This window comes from Haplochromis burtoni, unplaced genomic scaffold, assembly GCF_018398535.1.
Source record: "Haplochromis burtoni strain Fernald_Lab_line unplaced genomic scaffold, NCSU_Asbu1 Contig_34, whole genome shotgun sequence".
In the NCBI taxonomy this organism is placed as follows: Eukaryota; Metazoa; Chordata; class Actinopteri; order Cichliformes; family Cichlidae; genus Haplochromis; species Haplochromis burtoni.
In genome coordinates, this window is record NW_024582395.1 from 765,540 (window position 1) to 779,301 (window position 13,762).

General features: G+C 42.8%; 1 protein-coding gene across 2 annotated transcripts in view; it reads right to left on the minus strand.

Moving 5' to 3' along the window:
* Window positions 1-13,762, minus strand: part of ptch1 (patched 1) — a 50,095-nt gene that overhangs the window by 27,547 nt on the left and 8,786 nt on the right. For both annotated transcript variants that reach the window (XM_042219495.1, XM_005918986.3), the window contains exons 3-7: window positions 2,956-3,145; window positions 2,071-2,140; window positions 1,867-1,958; window positions 393-588; window positions 138-259 (exon numbers count right to left, since the gene is read on the minus strand). In XM_042219495.1, coding sequence (XP_042075429.1) covers window positions 138-259; window positions 393-588; window positions 1,867-1,958; window positions 2,071-2,140; window positions 2,956-3,145 — 670 coding nt within the window. The remainder of the gene's footprint in view (window positions 1-137; window positions 260-392; window positions 589-1,866; window positions 1,959-2,070; window positions 2,141-2,955; window positions 3,146-13,762) is intronic.

Genomic DNA, 13,762 nt, shown 5'->3' on the forward strand with positions numbered 1-13,762 from the left:
TGCAAGATTTATAGCACACAGCACACACGCAAATGTGCACGTGCTGCACAAGAGAACAAAAAACACACAGTCTGTCCAGAATACACGCTGTCATGATTACTACAGTGTTTACGAAGAAGCAAGTTCGGTTATGTTACCTGAGCAGGGGTCCGCTACCATTCTTGGTGGTCCCTCCAACAATCAGTTCCTCCTGCCAGTGCATGTACTTCCTGGCCAGACCATGGCAGCCTCCACTCAGAGCCCGTGCCACATCGAATGGCTGGAGCAATAAAAGCAATAACTGTCAACAACTAATCTCAAACTAAACACTTTACGTTTGAGCGAAACATATTAATACCCCACACTTATTGAGATATTCCGAGCCAAAAGCTTGAGGCTTGATGCATGCCCACCTTAGTCGAGTTCTTATTGGGCGCGGTGCGGGGGCAGTCAGGATCGGCTGGGTTCAGGCAGGGTCTATCCATGTAGCCGTGCCCAATGTCCGCTTTTTCTAACATCTCCTCAAAGATTTCCACGTGGTTTTGCTGTGGCAACTCCTCAAGGAATTCCTTAGGGTCAAAATTGGTCCACTGCACAAGTCCTTTGCCTCTGCAAAGGTTAAAGGCAAATGTTAGTGTGCTTTTATGATGCTAGGTTTCTGTTCCTAAGAATAGCTGTATTTGGATCCCCAAAAAGTAAAATTTTATAGTCAAATGACAATAAAAAATGTTACCTAAGCCATCCACTATATCCATTAGAATTGACAGGTCAACACTAGATTCAAATTCTGGCCTATCTGGATGATTACAAAAGATTACCTTACACCTGTTTGAATGAAAGGTTTTGTTTTATGGTTCTTAAACATTATCTGCCCATCACGTTTTATTTCTCATTCCAGGGAATAAAACCACAAAAAGATAAAAAGTTCAAGATTACATTTTAGCCGATGAAAAAGGCACAATTCTGATAACGGTAACTAATCTCTTTCTTGCTATGTAATAAGTGGCGATAATTTCCCATCATGCAAAAGCTGAGTTCCTGCTCCAACCCAGACCTCGTCCCTCTATGCTCTCTTTTCCTCACACATTCCGATCTCTCTTTTTCTCTCTGCCATTCAGACGACATTGTATGTGCCTAACCAGGCTTGGGTTATTATTCCCAGCCTCCCAACCAGAACATAGTAAAAACCTTATTTACCATCTAGGTCCAGACACTCACACTCACACAGATAGACACACATCCACGCACTCTGATGATGGTGACTCAAGCTGATACACCTTTACACATCGACAGAAACGCATGTATGCACTGATGAAGATGACGCACAATATGGGCATGCATAAACACATGCAGAGGTAAAGGTCTGCTGAGTATTACTGTAGCAGCAGGCCATTAGCAACAGAACGGCCAGACAATGGTGTGAGGCCCAGGGCTCGAGAGAAACCATCGCCAGCGATACGCATGCCAGCAACCACTACAATAGAGCCTTCAGAGGGGACGAGTTCAGGACACACACACACACTTGTTTCTCTGTGGTGTTTCTTTAGATGGGTTGAGTGTGTTAGAGCTGCCACTTATAAAAGGGGCTAATGCAAGATCCAAAGATTCACATCTCTTGTCATCTCTTTCTCATTATCACATTGCCACTGCTACTGTATACACTACCGTTATGAGCTGAGCTCAGCACTTCAGGTCTTATTGTCCCAACATCATCTGAATCAGTTTGCCAACTGGCCTCACAGTAGATAAAGCTATTATGTAAGCCCAATTAGGATTTGATCATTTGGCCATAAGCTTGGAAGAGTTTGGTCAATCCAATGATATGTAGTAATGATCACATCACAAATGCAGATTCTGTCTAGTCAAAAAGAGCTTTTAAGTACTTACGGGAGATAGCCTGTTCCAGGCTGGAGCTTAGCCCCCTCCCAGAAGCAGTCCAAAGGTGTGATGATGAGGCAGGGATGTAGCCTTTCTATGATCTAAATGGTTGAGCAAATAATAGAATTGACAAACACTGAAGAAGTAGCAACAATACAGAGATAAAAAGTCAAAAACAGAAAAACTATACACACTGTGCTGGTTGTGTCTCACCTGATTCAGGTGATGTGTTTCTGTGACTACTTCCCCTGATTTGTAGCATAAGTCTTCTAATTTCCATTGTCTGAAAAGGAGAAAAAGAGAGTGAAAAAGTCACTTGGATGAGTGACGAAACTTTTCATCCCAATGAGAATGCTTCGTCCAGAACAAAAGTTTTACTTTTTCATCACCACATAAACACCACGAGTGCACCCAGGATCAACTGAACAAGGAATAATACAAATATATCCTTCATCATTACGAATTTCTTTGTGTTTGTACACACAGAATAATTGCTATATCTCATCATGTACAGCAATGAATTCACTCAGAGATTACCACTTGAGGTGCATCGATTTGTTTTTTTTCCTGCTGATTATAGTGTTGGCTGATATGATTTTGTTTAAATAAGCACAAGAGTTGATAGCATACAGAAAAAAGTTTGCACATGTGCACCATGTTACAGCACCTTTCAGCACTCCTACTCAGACATATTTCAAAATAAATTGTTCCAGCTTGTAGAATAGAGCTTTTTTCATAAAGTAAAAGGGTTACTAAAAAAAATGATTTTTTGTGCCGTTCTGCAATCACACCTCCAAATGCTAGTTTGCAGGAGGGTTACTCCACTGTTGGGATCAGCTTATTCGTTTACTTCCAACAATGTTGAATGAGCTGAGCACATCGTGTCAGCGTTGTAGCTGAGAAATGTTGACTGACACACAAGTAAGAGAATTTATACCTGGACCTATAACAGGGCTACACTCACAGTTTACTGGCCACTGTGTTAGAATAAAGAGGAAGCCAGATACAGTTATTGGACTAAAGATATTAAACTTGAATTAACTTGTCCAGAATTGGAAAACATGATGCTTAGATACAAAATGACAAGAGGCACGTTACCTGTTATAAAGGTAAACATGAACTCTGCTGGCTCGGATAGCTGACTCCAGGTGCTGCAGGAGCGCCTCCACAGTTAGAACATTGGCTCCCTCCTCCCGCGGCGTCTGGATCATCAGCTGAGGGGTAAACATGGCCTCCTCGCCTATCTTCTGTCTTGTATACTTGAGTTCCTGGTTCACACGCCCGCCAACTTGACAAAGAAGAGTGAAGTTACATATTTAAGGCTTTTGTGAAAACATCCAGACCATTATTGCATTTGATTCACAAAATCTTATTTAGTAAAGTTAAAGGTTAAGAAAAACTGCACGTAAGGGTTAGGGGCCAGAATTGTGCTGGCTTTGAATATGTGCTTAAAAAGTCTGTGTTTTTCTGACACAAAGGCACAAATATAAATGGTAAATGGCCTGTATTTATATAGCGCTTTACTAGTCCCTAAGGACCCCAAAGCGCTTTACATATCCAGTCATCCACGCATTCACACACACATTCACACACTGGTGATGGCAAGCTACATTGTAGCCACAGCCACCCTGGGGCGCAATGACAGAGGCGAGGCTGCCGGACACTGGCGCCACCGGGCCCTCTGACCACCACCAGTAGGCAACGGGTGAAGTGTCTTGCCCAAAGACACAACGACCGAGACTGTCCAAGCCAGGGCTCGAACCGGCAACCTTCCGATTACAAGGCGAACTCCCAACTCTTGAGCCACGATCGCCCCCTCCACGATCGCCCCCTGACTCCAGGTGTAAATATAGACACAGTAAAGGTTAAAACACTGACTTTCCTTCTGGTTCTTCAAGTAAAACAGGAGTACAGCTGACTAGAAAACATCACACTACTACCAGATCCATTCCAGATCATGCATACTTTTTTTATTGTAATGCATTATTTTGCTCTGAACTACAAGATAATAATAATGCACACACACAAACAGCATGGTGTGCTATAAAGTCTGCGACTCACACAAGAGATCCCCTGCTCGTTCTGCAAAGCAGACCCACAGACATCGCAGCCTGTCTGTGACATTATCTGACTTGTATCTTAAATAAAAGCACTCTCCTCACAGTAAGCTTGTAACACTACAATGGCAAACATCCCAAGTCCTTTGAATCCACAAAAGCAGCATCACCTCAACAAATCCACATTTCACAAACAGCTCAGTGTTTCTCCTTAAATTTGCTAACTTGTCAGCAGCGCCAAAACACGTTGTCTGCATTTGTGTGTGACACTAGTGTGTGTGTGTGTTTGATAGAGAGAGGCTGTCTTCCAGGCTTTGCTCCCAGTATCGTGGTGAGACTAAGCCCTGTGCGTGCGCTCTGAGCCCTGAGCTAGCCCGAGCTACAAAAGCAGCCTTTCAGACCCTTTAGCTGTCCAGCTCCACCCAAGTACATCCAAGGAAAGTCTGGCAAAGTATCCCTCACAAACACACACGCACACACATAAACACACACATGCATGCAAACGAATGCGGGCATGCAAGGATGGGCAGAGATGAGCAAAATTATAAGGCAAATTAAATTTTAAAAAAGTACCAGAATTGTTTACGTTTTGTGTTCAGGTTTAAGATTCATGTGTCTTCATATGCATCCCCCAGTTTGGTGTGTCTGTTTCTAATTTACGAGCTGATAATTTGAGCCGTTCAGCGAAAGCTCGAGCAATTTATACTCATATTATTTCACTTGGTCACCCAGCCACACACATACACAAAACAAGAAAACTGTCCAGTGAGAGAGCCGACTGTGTGAAAAATCTGTAGCATTTTATTATGCCTTAATCCAATTTAACAATTCTGCTCAATCCGTGTAACAGTGGGCATGGATTGAATATTTTTTTGTCTACTGTAATGGCATTAAAGTTGAACATAAGCATGCCTGTTCTGCTGGGCTGGACCACCCAGTCAGACCAAGGGAAAAGGGAGAGAAGGGCCATGTCTTGGGGCATTAGGAAAACACATTTGATTTCTTTTTTTCTGGACTCAAACAGCATTCCTATCTGAACCTGTCTGAATGCATGTTTATAATGCTCATCATTAATAGCAGGCCTAGGCTAACTGGAGCGACATGCTTTCCACTGCTAGGCCAGCTACAGAGGTCCGTTACACCAGCCCTCCCTTCAAAGGAAAGCGCATGGAACTGATTAAGATCTGACGCACACTGACAGCGCACTAACAAGTCGGCTTGTCTGATACACTCAACGCTCAAAGGCAATGCTAGCCTGAGGCTTGGTTTAAGTGCACTGCCAGGAGGGACAACGGAAACACGGGTATATGGAAAAAGGTGCATCCATCAGTCAATACCCTTCTACACGTGTGGAGATGGCACAGGGGGATGGGAGGATCAAGTTTAGAAAGAACCCACTGTCTGTTTTGAATTCTTTCCAAGTCGTGGACTGCCACCCAAAGATCCTGAGTTTACAGCAAGCAGCGAGGAATGGGACAAGTCAAAGGAATGTACTCTCCCGCTACAGGAAACAGCACATTACAGCCTCGGGCTTCGAGAATTCCACACTTCACGAGGTTACAAAGTTTTGGGGTCAACACTCACACAGCCTTGGGGTGAAATTAACACCCCAGCTGGACCAAGAAAACATGTATGTGTGTGCGCACACACTCAGCATACGTGCAAGCATGTGCACACGAGTATGCGTGAACACACAGCTGTGTTTCTTCAATGACACATATTCCCATATTCCTTCTCCTAAGAAAACTGGTTGACCCCAGCATGTGTTGATATCTTGAAGGTGTCCCGCTCCAGGCTCAGCTGCTGAGACCAAAACAAAGTGGAAATAATTTTCAATCCCTCCCGTTACCGGCCACGGTCTCTTACGAAAACAAAAATCATTTGTAATGTTTTAGAGTGACATGAAAAGTACACATCCAAAATAGATAATTAAGAGAGTCTGGTGAAGTCAAATTGTACTATCCATCAACTGGTTTTGAGCCAAAATGCTTTCATTCCAATAAATCACAAAACTTATATGTATTCTGACAGAACTGGAATCAGCAAGCTGCTTTCTGGTTTTCAAAAGTCCAGTTTCTTCATCTGTGTTCATGAACTTAGGCTCCAGAAACTTGTGACAGAAATATTTTATTATTTTCTTACTTGTAATAGATCAAACTGCTAATCAAAGTAATCAGCAGCATATGACTAGTTAGTTATTTAGCTAATCATGTCTGTATTTATTTTTACTGAGTTAGTGCACACTGTTGACTACATGGGTTTGTAGTGTACGAGTTATTAGTTATTAATGATTGACAAACGAAACCAAAAACCTTAGGAGAAGAGAAGAGAAGAGAAGAGAAGAGAAGAGAAGAGAAGAGAAGAGAAGAGAAGAGAAGAGAAGAGAAGAGGCCTATGCTTGTCACTGTAGTAGAGCCCTCGGTGTGGGTATTCAGCATGTTGCATAACATTAACCCCTGGTCCCCCTATTCTCAAAGTAGAGGAATGGTGGGGGGTGGCGGGCACCAAAGGAGAGAAAGTAGGTTTCTAAGGAACTGACATCACCCCCTTCCTCCTTTCAGATCTGAACGCCCCCTCCTCATTCTCATTTTCTCTCTCTCTTTGCTCTATTCAGCTCTACACTGTGATTGGCCAGATCATGATGGCAATCAGCCCGGCCCCTCTGTCAAAGCCAAACCACCCCCCATATCCTTTCGCCAGCTTTCTCTCCTTTCCATGCAACACACAACAGCTTGTCCCCACCCCAGCACATCTCTTATGTCTGACAACGGAAGCAGCCCATAACTTTCGAGGAGAACACGCACCACCGGCGGCAACCACTCCTGTAACTGTGAGTGATGCTGGTATAATTCCAATCCCAATTATGTTCAGTGTACACCTGAACATATTTACACATCTATGAATAAATAGTCTGAAACACCTGACCTGCTCCACTACCTAAAGATTTGTGACATAATGTATTATATGTATTTGCATGCGGCTGAACACATCTCTGTGTGTGAGTGTGTGTGTGTGTGTGGGTGTGTGTGTCTGTTTGCAGAGAACGGATTAGCTGGATTAGCCCTCCATCCCAGCAGGCACCCCCTATGGTGAAGAGGAAGCCCCCCAAAACCAGGTCATCTCACTGCTACCAAGTCTACAGCGACCTCCCAAAATCTGAACCTCCAGTATTATCAAAGGGATAAAGAGACGACCACCCCATGAAACTACAACGGCATGTACTTAAAAAGCTGCTTTAAAAGTTGTGTAAAGAAAATCAAATTTAAGTTGATTTACACTGAAAAGATCTTTTAAACTTGGGAAGTGACACCTGTTGCATGAGACAGAAAAATGATGCTTTCATACAAGAGCTTGATATTTTGGGTTTCTCTGGAGTTTAGCAATACTGGTACTTAATGAATATTTGCAAAGGTATAAAAGGTTCTTACTGTGTTTAATACCATAGGCTGGTATTAAAAGATTGATATTATTAACCGTTTTCTTTCTAATGAATCAACCCATAATCTCCTATAAAGACATTTTGGTATTTTCTGTTCAATTATTAAATAACTATAACATAAATATCCCATTTACCTACATACTGAGAACCTTATCCTAACTTTTGTCCTAAGTGAATTAATTCAACGCACTGAGCACAGGCACACACCTATTCATAGCAGGTCTCACAGTGGATGATATAAGCCAGAGTGAAAACCAAGAAGTGAAGTCAACAGGATTGCGAACTTGAAACATTATTGTATTAATACTTGGATCTGAGGAAGAGGAACACTTCTGCAGAATTCTTAAATGGTGGTTTTCTTCCTACCAAGAGTCTTTCTTGGTCTGACCACTTAGTCAGGGGTGAAGACTTCTTTGTGGAGATGCTCAGTCAGTGATAAGAAAATTTTCAAGTAATGTAGGCAGCAGAGCAGTTTGCCAAATCCTCCTGTAGGTTTAGGAGTCAGACGACGGTTTTCATTTTCCGTTTTAGCAATCCTATTTGCAGTACTCTTGTCAAAGTTTGTTACTTGATCTCCACCGGTTCTGTATACTGCCATTTCTTATTACATTACAAACTGCAAAAAAACAGCGACCTACAAAATCTTTGCAGTTTTCTAGCAACACTCCTTTAAACTTTCAGGCAGGTGCTTAGAGGCAGCCTTGGGCTATAGGAGTCCTAAATCCTGAGGCAAAGTTTGAGGAGTATAGAGAAAAATTATATAACTCTTCCTTTCTTTTTGTCTTCCAACATAAAATTGCACAAGAGACAATAAAAACATTTGTCTTTTTTTTTAAATGATAAGAATATTTCATCTTTAACTCCATGCCGTTGCACACAAGGTCATCTTTTTCTCATTGGTAGTTCAGTTATGTTTAAGACATAATTTTATTTAGACTATGGCTGATTTCAAACTTTCTCATGAGGTTTGGAAAGAGAGGATATACTAATATAATAAAAATGCATCTGTTACTTGGCTATCTTTGTCATTTATTTGAACTTGCTTGGTATCTGCTCCTGGTCACACTGCTCAGGTAGTTTCCCACAGTAGGTCTGTCCAGTGACCTCTCCTACTTCCTGTTTGTCTCCCATTCAGCTGCTACTGTCAATAACCTGCTTTGATCACTAAGAGGACCCCACCTGTTTCTGTCCTCCACCATTTGTCTGCTTTCTCTTATCCATCTGCTGCCACGGCTCTGAGTTCATCTTTTTTCTTAGATTTTCTGCTGCTCCCATTTTCTGTAGGATATCATCACTGCAATGTGACAGACCCTCTCAATAAAAGTAGATAAACATCAACAGATCTATGCTAGAATGCATTTGTTTATCACTTTATACACCCATCTAAAATATTTAGCTGCAGCGAAAAAAAAGTGGCATAGATTTCTGTCAAAGCATTGTCAAAAAGTGTTAGAGAATTGTTGAACTGCAGGCGGGCACAAGATTATGATCAGCCCGCCACAGGAACAAGCAAGAAAGAAGTCCAGGCTTTAATCCAGGAGCACACAGAATATGAGGACAGGGTTTGATGAGAGGAAAAAGAGAGACAGGAACTGGCAAAGGAGATGCCAGTGTGTAAAGAGATGCAAAAGGCTCAGAACAACTTTGCGAGCAGGAGAAGGAGCGCTCACTGCAGCAGCACGCACAGCAATCCACAGAGCATTAACAGCAGTTTCCAATGTTCACTCTGCAATGCAGGTGTGCACACAGCCACAAATATGTGGTGAAAGGCCTTACTGGGAGCCGAGACCCTATCTGACCCGTGGTGAGTTCCCCTCACTTGTACTGCTCTCCCTCCCTTGCACTCTCTTTCCCTCCCTCCTGTCAGCTTATAAGAAGAGGGGGCTGCCACACAGAGAGGGGAGTGTAAAACAATCGTGGTCAAGAGTGGAAAACTGTGAAATAAAAAAATGAGGAAAAAAACATGAGAGTGACAGAACGGAGACTGGAAGTCCTCGGACTGGCAGCTGTAGCCGAGGGTCTCCTCATGCAGCAGCGCACCCCCGAAACACTCCGACCCCCGACACACCCCAGCTGCCAACCACTGCCCCCAGAATCCCCACCCATACCACCAAACCTCACCCCCCAACTACTGCATTACCATATGTATAGCTCCCCTCTCCCCTGATTATGCTAATCACCTGTCCGGCCTCTGCGGCCCCTAAAATGGGTGTATTTAGCAGTCGGCTGGCTCCCAATGCAGCTTCCCCTGGGCCCGAGGTGTACATTCACACACTCCTCAATGGGCAGATTCTTCCACGTTGCTGCCTTCATTCAGGTCCCTCTCGCCTCTCCCACCCCCCACGAAAAAAAAAAAAATCCTATTCAGTGCCAATGGATTCAGAGAGCTGTGTAAAGAGTAGTTGGGGAAGGAAACATTGACAGAAAGTCTGTTTTTGTAGCATGTGTGCATGCAGTGGTTGTAGTTCAATTAAAAGTGATGTCATAATGCAGCCAAACAGACATGGCAGATCTGAAGCCACCATCACTAAAGTGACGCGAAAGCTTTATAAACTCTTCAGCGATAGTACACCTCTTACTCTGATAAAGTCTAGCCGATTTTACCCATGAATTCTGTACAATTTTTAGAGAATCAAACTGAGTTATTTTCTACAGTTGTCTGCTTCATAAAACTGTCAATATTCTGTTTGGTTTTATAGAGGGACCTGCTTGAATGCAATGCAAAAGATGCACCACACGTTACGCTCACTCACTAGCGGTGAATGCCGGTGATAATTGTGTGGTTTCACACATCTGTAAAATCTGAAAGCACACGTACTTTGTTCCAGGAAGCTGGCAGGTAAAGACCAGATAATGTCCAATTAAACTGCAGCAGATTTTCTGCATTCTCAGGTGTGTGATAATGAAGAAAAAAAAAAGACTCCAGGACAGGGAAAAAAAAAAAAAATCACATTCTGTATTCTTCTGCAGTGCCTGTCAAATTTAAGCCAGCCTTTTGCTGCATTTAAAGCCTTGTGATTGGCCCACAACCAAACCATAACAGACCGTGACATGAGCCTCAACAACCAATCTCAACTAGCTATCTCTTTGTCATTTCCTGTAAAGATGGTCAATGATTTCAGGGATCCCAAAAAGAAACCACACATTCTTGAGTGTGCAATAAAGGACACAGAAACAGTATGAAAGTAAGACAAAGAAAAACCAACAGGATCTGTATTTGTTTTTTGAGATTCACGGCTACCACCCTCATAATTCAACTCTTATTCCATCTTACTAATAAATCAAGGAACCTCTGAACTTGCATCTGTTCTGCACTCATCACAACAACCAGTCGCCCAGTCTGTTTTAAACATGGGCAAACTTAGTGCACTGCTGGGAATCTGACTTGCTCAGATTCCCAGCAGTGCACCCACCGAGTTTAAAACAGACAGGATGTTGAGGTTATTTGGATAAGGGGTGATCTCATTTTTGCGTTCAGGGCATCTCATGGACCGTCTGTGTCTTGCTTGCTCGTGCAGCTTTCTGGGATGTATCCATCACTTTGTGCCTGACAAAGGTAAGAGTGAAATGCACTACAACTTTCTCTTTTTTTGTTAATGGCAATTATCATCTAGTTTATAAGTCCAGCAAATGGTGGTTGTTTATACTCCATTCTGTTATGTATAGGTCTGCCCAACAACCAGAGCCAAACTTTTACAGAAGGGCGGATTATAGTGAGAGCACTGGTCCCTTTATTTTGAGGCAAAGTGTTTATGGTTTACATGGATCACAGTATTAGGGTCTGTGGTGAAACATGTTATTTGGTGAAATTCATACATTTTTGAATGAACATATACATTTACAATGTATGTATTAATAATTCACATAGTAAATACATCAACTATAAAACAACTGTAAATGTGTATGAAATAGTTATTTTGAAACAAGAAGATGGAAGATATATGAAACTGACCCAACTCGATACTTTAATGTGCATCTAACCTAAATATCAAACCCGTGCATTCAGCTACCTTTGTCACTGTAAGTGTTGTTTTTAAACCAAAAACAATCTCAATCCATTGTAAAAAGCCTAGAAATACATATTAAATGATCATTTGCACACACAGTGAATGTGTAGCTAGCTAGAAATCAGTGCTAGTATAGACACAGACTATACTAGAAAACGCCTGCAATTTGTTCTTCTTGCTGAATTAACTGCTGACAGTCAAGACAGATTTCCTGATTTTTTTTGTTTTCTTCTGGAAAGGGTCATGCAATGGGGGTGAGTGACAAATTAGAGAATGACATATAGTGACTGATAAAACCCAGCATGACAGGAAGAGTTCAGACTGAAAGACAGCACAGTGGTGTCCAAACTTAAAGAGCATTAGAAGTATACAAAAGCTTCCCATTTCTGGGATCCTGTGATGGACTTGAAATCCATCCAATGTACTATAAGCAATACTTATTGCTCTGTGTCAGCTCCAGTAGGCCCTAGACCAGGGGTGTCAAACTCAAATACACAGTGGGCCAAAATTCAAAACTAAAACAAAGTTGCGGGCTAACGTTAATATTTATTGAAATATATTTATTCCTCCAGATATAAGAATGAATCTTTTCTAATGGACTCAAACACATTTTGCTGAAAAACTGAATATGGAACAAGCAAAGCTTAATACTAAACAATATATATATTAGCTGTATAATACCAGTAGGCCAGCTCGAATAATAATTTGGTATGGCTTCGCGGGCCAAATGTAATTAGGCTGCGGGCCAAATTTGGCCCGCGGGCCAGAGTTTGACATCTATGCCCTAGACCCTCTGCAACCTAAGGTGGGTGAGCAAATAATAAAATGGACAAATGCACAGGTCCAAAAACACTGGAGTAGTGCACGTGCCAGGGAACAACGAAGTAGAAAATGTTTAAGTGTAAACATGGTCTTTATAACACCCAGTGCTCTTTATGCAGATAGGTTACAGTGCAAGAGACGATTTCACTCAGTTGCATGCTGATTCAATCTGGAGCTCCTGACTTTTCAATCATCTGACAGAGGAAATGTTATCTTTGTATCTTTATGTCTTGCATGTGCATGTGTGGTACTTGTGTAACTGCCGTGGTTGCCAGATTCTATGACGACGTGCTGCAGGAATTGCAATGAAATATACAGCTACGTATGGCTAAAAATAAATAAATAAAACAAAATACACACACACACACACACACAGTTGGAAATGTTAGCGAGAAAATTTCTCTGCTCTGCAGTCTGAGAAGCATCAATCCACACCCCAATCTCTCTTTCCTAGTGTACGGTAGGCACTGCAGCCAAAACACAAACACACTACTGCTACTATACTCTTGCTTCTTCCCTCACTCAGTCTCCTCTCCAACACACACACACAGACACACGCACACACACACTCTCCCTTTGCTGTTTTGTACAGAAGGGTGTTTCTCCACCCTTCTGGCAGTCATCGCTGTGAGGGAGGGAACAGAGGAAAGGAGAAGAGGGAGGGAGAGGAGGCGAGGGGAGGGAAGGGAAGGAGGGAGGCCAGACCACCCTGCTCTCATGGCAGGGCTGAGTGTTTACATTGCCGTGGCTCACTCTGTAATACATCTGGCATTCTGAGGCCACTCTCTCTCCAGCCAGGGACGGGGGAGTGGTGGGAGGGTGGGGGGCAGGAGGGGGGGAAAAGAGGCTCGGGTAAAGAGAGAGACCTTTCTGGCAGAGAGAAAAAGAGAAGAACAGAAGAGAGAGAGAGAGAGAGAGCGAGAGAGAGAGAGGGAGGTAGAGGGGGAGGGTAATTCTCTCCACAGTCTCCTGTGGTCGGTCATTCGCAGGGCTCTGGTTTTTGAATAAGAGCGCCTGAAAGAATGCAAAATGTAAACAGAGTGCTTGGAGGTATCTCAGGATGTTGTTTGTGAATGGGAGCATGCTTGCCTTGGGAGCACACACACACACACACACACACACGCCCGCACACACGCGGGGAACGCTTGACGAGCAAATTTTTAAAATGGTATTTCACATTCACTTTTGCCAGGTAGGCCTAATATACACAAAGCTGTTTTCAAACGCTAGCTTGAGAAAACAGCGCAGCGAGTCTGTGTACAGTACCAGAGGCGCAATGTTTCCCCACACTAAATCCCTCACCAGCCAGCCTGCACTTTTCATCAACTCGTAAAGTTTAACACAACACACTGGAATGTTATTCCTTATAGAGGGGTTTAATCATGTTTGTAGTGAACTGATAAACACAAACTCAGCGGAGTGCAGTTTGGAACAAGCGCGCATGTGTAGGTGCGCTCATGTTTGAGTATTACTGTATACATTTGATGTCAGGGAGCGAAACTGATGAGGAGAGAAGAATAGATGACTCTATGTCGTGTATGCCGCGCTAACTAGGGAGAAATATTGCGTGTGTGGGGGGG